Source organism: Triticum dicoccoides, chromosome 3A (assembly GCF_002162155.2).
Source record: "Triticum dicoccoides isolate Atlit2015 ecotype Zavitan chromosome 3A, WEW_v2.0, whole genome shotgun sequence".
In the NCBI taxonomy this organism is placed as follows: domain Eukaryota; kingdom Viridiplantae; phylum Streptophyta; class Magnoliopsida; order Poales; family Poaceae; genus Triticum; species Triticum dicoccoides.
In genome coordinates, this window is record NC_041384.1 from 641,513,607 (window position 1) to 641,516,875 (window position 3,269).

The window sequence follows — 3,269 nt, forward strand, 5'->3', positions numbered from 1 at the left end:
TTTGAAACAAAGGGAGTACTGGATACCGGAGTGTGTTTTTGCAAAAAAAAAAAGTATCCGAGTGTTTCTTTTTAAACCCTAACAATAGTTTTTTTTTTTTGAAATAAAACCCTAACAACAGTTGTGGTGATGATCGACCAAATGTGTGGTTTGAGGACCCTCCTAAGTTTATTTTATTTTTGTTTAATCGACGATGCATCTCCATTTTTTATAGACTTATTACATGCTCACCGAACTACCACTCCATGCTCGGAGCACAACAGCTATAGTACCACTCTCCGAGAAGAGCAGAGGAAAGAGTCAACGCCGCACCCCGCAATGGCAGCATCACATCTCCTCCTCCTCCTGCTGCTGCTGGCCCCGGTCGCGGACTCCGCGGCCACCCGCGTCTTCTCCGTCACCGACTACGGCGCGGCCGGCGACGGGTCCAGTTACGACACGGCGGCCATCCAGGCCGCCGTCAACGCCTGCGGGGAGGCGGGGGGCGGCCGCGTGCTCCTCCCGGCGCCCGGGGACTACCTGACGGCGACCGTGCACCTCCGCTCGCGCGTGGTGCTCGAGGTGGCCCCCGGCGCGCGGCTGCTGGGCGGGACCAGGCAGCGCGACTACCCGGCCGAGCGGAGGCGGTGGTACGTCGTGCTGGCCGAGAACACCACCGGAGCGGGCGTCACCGGCGGCGGCGAGATCAACGGCCAGGGCGGCACCTTCGTGGTCAGGCCCAGCGACCAGAAGAACGTCATGGTGAGCTGGAACGCCACGGGGCACTGCCGGGGCGACGAGTGCCGCCCCCGGCTCGTCGGCTTCGTCGACTCCGAGGACGTCACGGTCCACGACATCACCCTGAACCAGCCGGCCTACTGGTGGTGAGCGCTTCTTCTTCCTCCCCTCGCTCGCCATCACCGGCCGTTACCGAGACAGCGAGATGAGTCTCTCATATGCTTGCATTCTCTGCAGCCTGCATCTTGTGAGGTGTGATCACTCGGTGATACGCAACGTCTCCATATACGGGGATTTCGACACCCCTAACAACGACGGGATCGACATAGAGGGCTCAAACAACACGATCATCACCGGCTGCAGCATAGACACCGGAGACGACGCGATCTGCCCCAAGTCTCTCACGGGCCCTGTTCACAACTTGACTGTGACAAACTGCCGGATCCGCACCAAATCTAGTGCTATCAAATTTGGAAGTGCGAGCTCCTTCAACTTCGAGAGGCTGCTCTTTGACAACATAACCATAGTCGATTCGCATCGAGGACTTGGAATGCAGATCCGTGATGGAGGTAACGACTTTGTTTCCTCTTCTTGCAGTGCTGTTAGGTGGCATCTTATTCAAGGAAGCTTCAGCTATTTGCATTAAGGAATACTGGTTGATTTGGATATGCGTAATTTTGCAGGGAACGTCAGTAATGTGGTGTTTTCAAACATCAAAATGCGCACCAGGTACTACCATCCTTCATGGTGGGGGAGAGCTGAACCGATCTACATCACCACCTGTCCAAGGTACCCTGGTTCCAAAGAAGGCACCATTTCAGATGTTTTCTTCATCAACATCTCATCGGTATCGGAAAATGGTGTTTTCCTGGCCGGGTCGAGGCACAGCCTGCTTCGCAACTTGAAGTTCAAGAACGTTGATTTGACCTACAGGAGATGGACAAACTACACCGGGGGCCTGTATGACTACAGGCCCGGATGCCAGGAGCTGGTAAAGCACAAGACTGGTGGTATGATGCTGGAGCAAATCTCCGGCTTGGAGATCGATAATGTCAGGATGAGATGGTCGAGAGGAGAGCTCAAAGGGTGGGATGTTAATCCACTCCTCTTCCGGCCATCAACTATTGACAGGCTGTCATTCCATGATTGGCAGTCGCTGAATGTTCAATAGCAGACCACCTGAATCTCAATCGTATATATCTGTAAACATGGTTTACACTTTCAGTGCAATTTCACCGAAATTTCGGAAATTTCATTAATGTTGGCACATACTGAAATATTTGCCCCGGTCAAAATATTTCAGCAATTTTACAGTGGTGTACACAAATTAAAATCATTTTTTGTTTTTTTTCCTTAAATTTGGTTGATCTCAATCAAATGCAGGTGGGAATTTCAGTCCTTTGGCCGAAACGAAATCGGAAATCACCTAAATATTCCTGAAACTGATTCAGTAAGATGATTTAATGCTTATTATAATAAGGAATGATACTGGGCGAAATAATGAAGGGAAATAAGAAATAAAAAGCTGATAGAAATGGATTCGAAACCATGACCTCAGGTGTGAAGTCCTTGCAACACGCCAAGCTTAGTTCATGTAGAAGAGTTAGAGCAATATATGGCATACCTATTTACCTCTTCTGGCGATTTTCCATTTCATTTTCACCCGCAAAAAAGATTTTATTTTTATTTTTACATATGACGCACCTATGTGTCTGCGAAAGTTTTCTTTTTATTATTTCAAGTTCAAATTCATTTTGATATTTTCATATTTTTTCCCATTTGAAAAAAGAAATCTAAGAAAAATTACAACTGCCAAAAGATTTAAAGAAAGTGTTAATGCATTTGAAAAAAATGCTCAAAATGTTTTTGGAAAATGTTTCACGTGTATTAAAATATTGTAAACGTGTTCGTGAATTTGTTATTATCATGCATTGCAAAAATTGACAACGCGTATTTCAGAAATGGTCATCATCTTGTTGGGATATCCTTCTCATGTGGGTTGTGGGGAGATGGCCATTTGAAGCCTTTTAGGCAGCCCAATGAGGTGCAGAAGCCCACTACCCATTAGGGTTATGGCCTAGGGTCATTTTGGACTTTGCACGTGAGTGGATGGGGATGTTTTTACCCTCCATCCAGCAGCCACCACCAAGTGCGATGAAAAATCAGTTCATCCTCCAAGGGAGAAGAAGAGTAAAAACCAAGAGAGAAAGGGGATGAAGAAGAGGAAGATTGAAGGAAGAGGCAAAGGGGCTCCTCCCCAAGGTTGTGATGGTCCAGATCCACTGCCTTGTCTCCTTCAAGCTCCGGTTCCATCATCTTTGGCGAGATCATTCCAATCCCTAGCTCTTGATCCCCAAATCTTGTTTTGTTCATCCAAGATTCAGAAATCTTGATGTATGAGAGCCTCTAGTGCTATTTAGAAATGAACTTGTTGTATACCATATTTGATAATAGTGGAAGAGGATTTTGGGTGGCTTCGGCTCGTGGTTTTTCCCCCTAAGTTCGGGGCTTTCCACGTAAAAATCTGGTGTCTCTGTGTTGATGCTTGCTGC

General features: G+C 47.8%; 1 protein-coding gene across 1 annotated transcript; it reads left to right on the forward strand.

Annotated features, from left to right (window-relative positions):
• The first annotated feature begins 274 nt into the window (after positions 1–274).
• LOC119272442 (exopolygalacturonase-like) lies at positions 275–2,028 on the forward strand. Its single transcript, XM_037553930.1, has 3 exons — positions 275–863; positions 955–1,286; positions 1,401–2,028. Exons 1-3 carry the CDS (start codon positions 319–321, stop codon positions 1,886–1,888), a joined length of 1,365 nt encoding a protein of 454 aa, XP_037409827.1. The 5' UTR covers positions 275–318; the 3' UTR covers positions 1,889–2,028.
• The last annotated feature ends 1,241 nt before the right edge of the window (positions 2,029–3,269 follow it).

What these genes read in the sequence shown, in the direction of transcription:
- LOC119272442 (XM_037553930.1), top strand. Translation starts at nt 319, where the DNA reads ATGGCAGCATCACATCTCCTCCTCCTCCTGCTGCTGCTGGCCCCGGTC. An exon ending in AACCAGCCGGCCTACTGGTG is followed by an intron (nt 864 to 954) that starts GTGAGCGCTTCT and finishes CATTCTCTGCAG; the next exon opens with CCTGCATCTTGTGAGGTGTG. An exon ending in AATGCAGATCCGTGATGGAG is followed by an intron (nt 1,287 to 1,400) that starts GTAACGACTTTG and finishes GTAATTTTGCAG; the next exon opens with GGAACGTCAGTAATGTGGTG.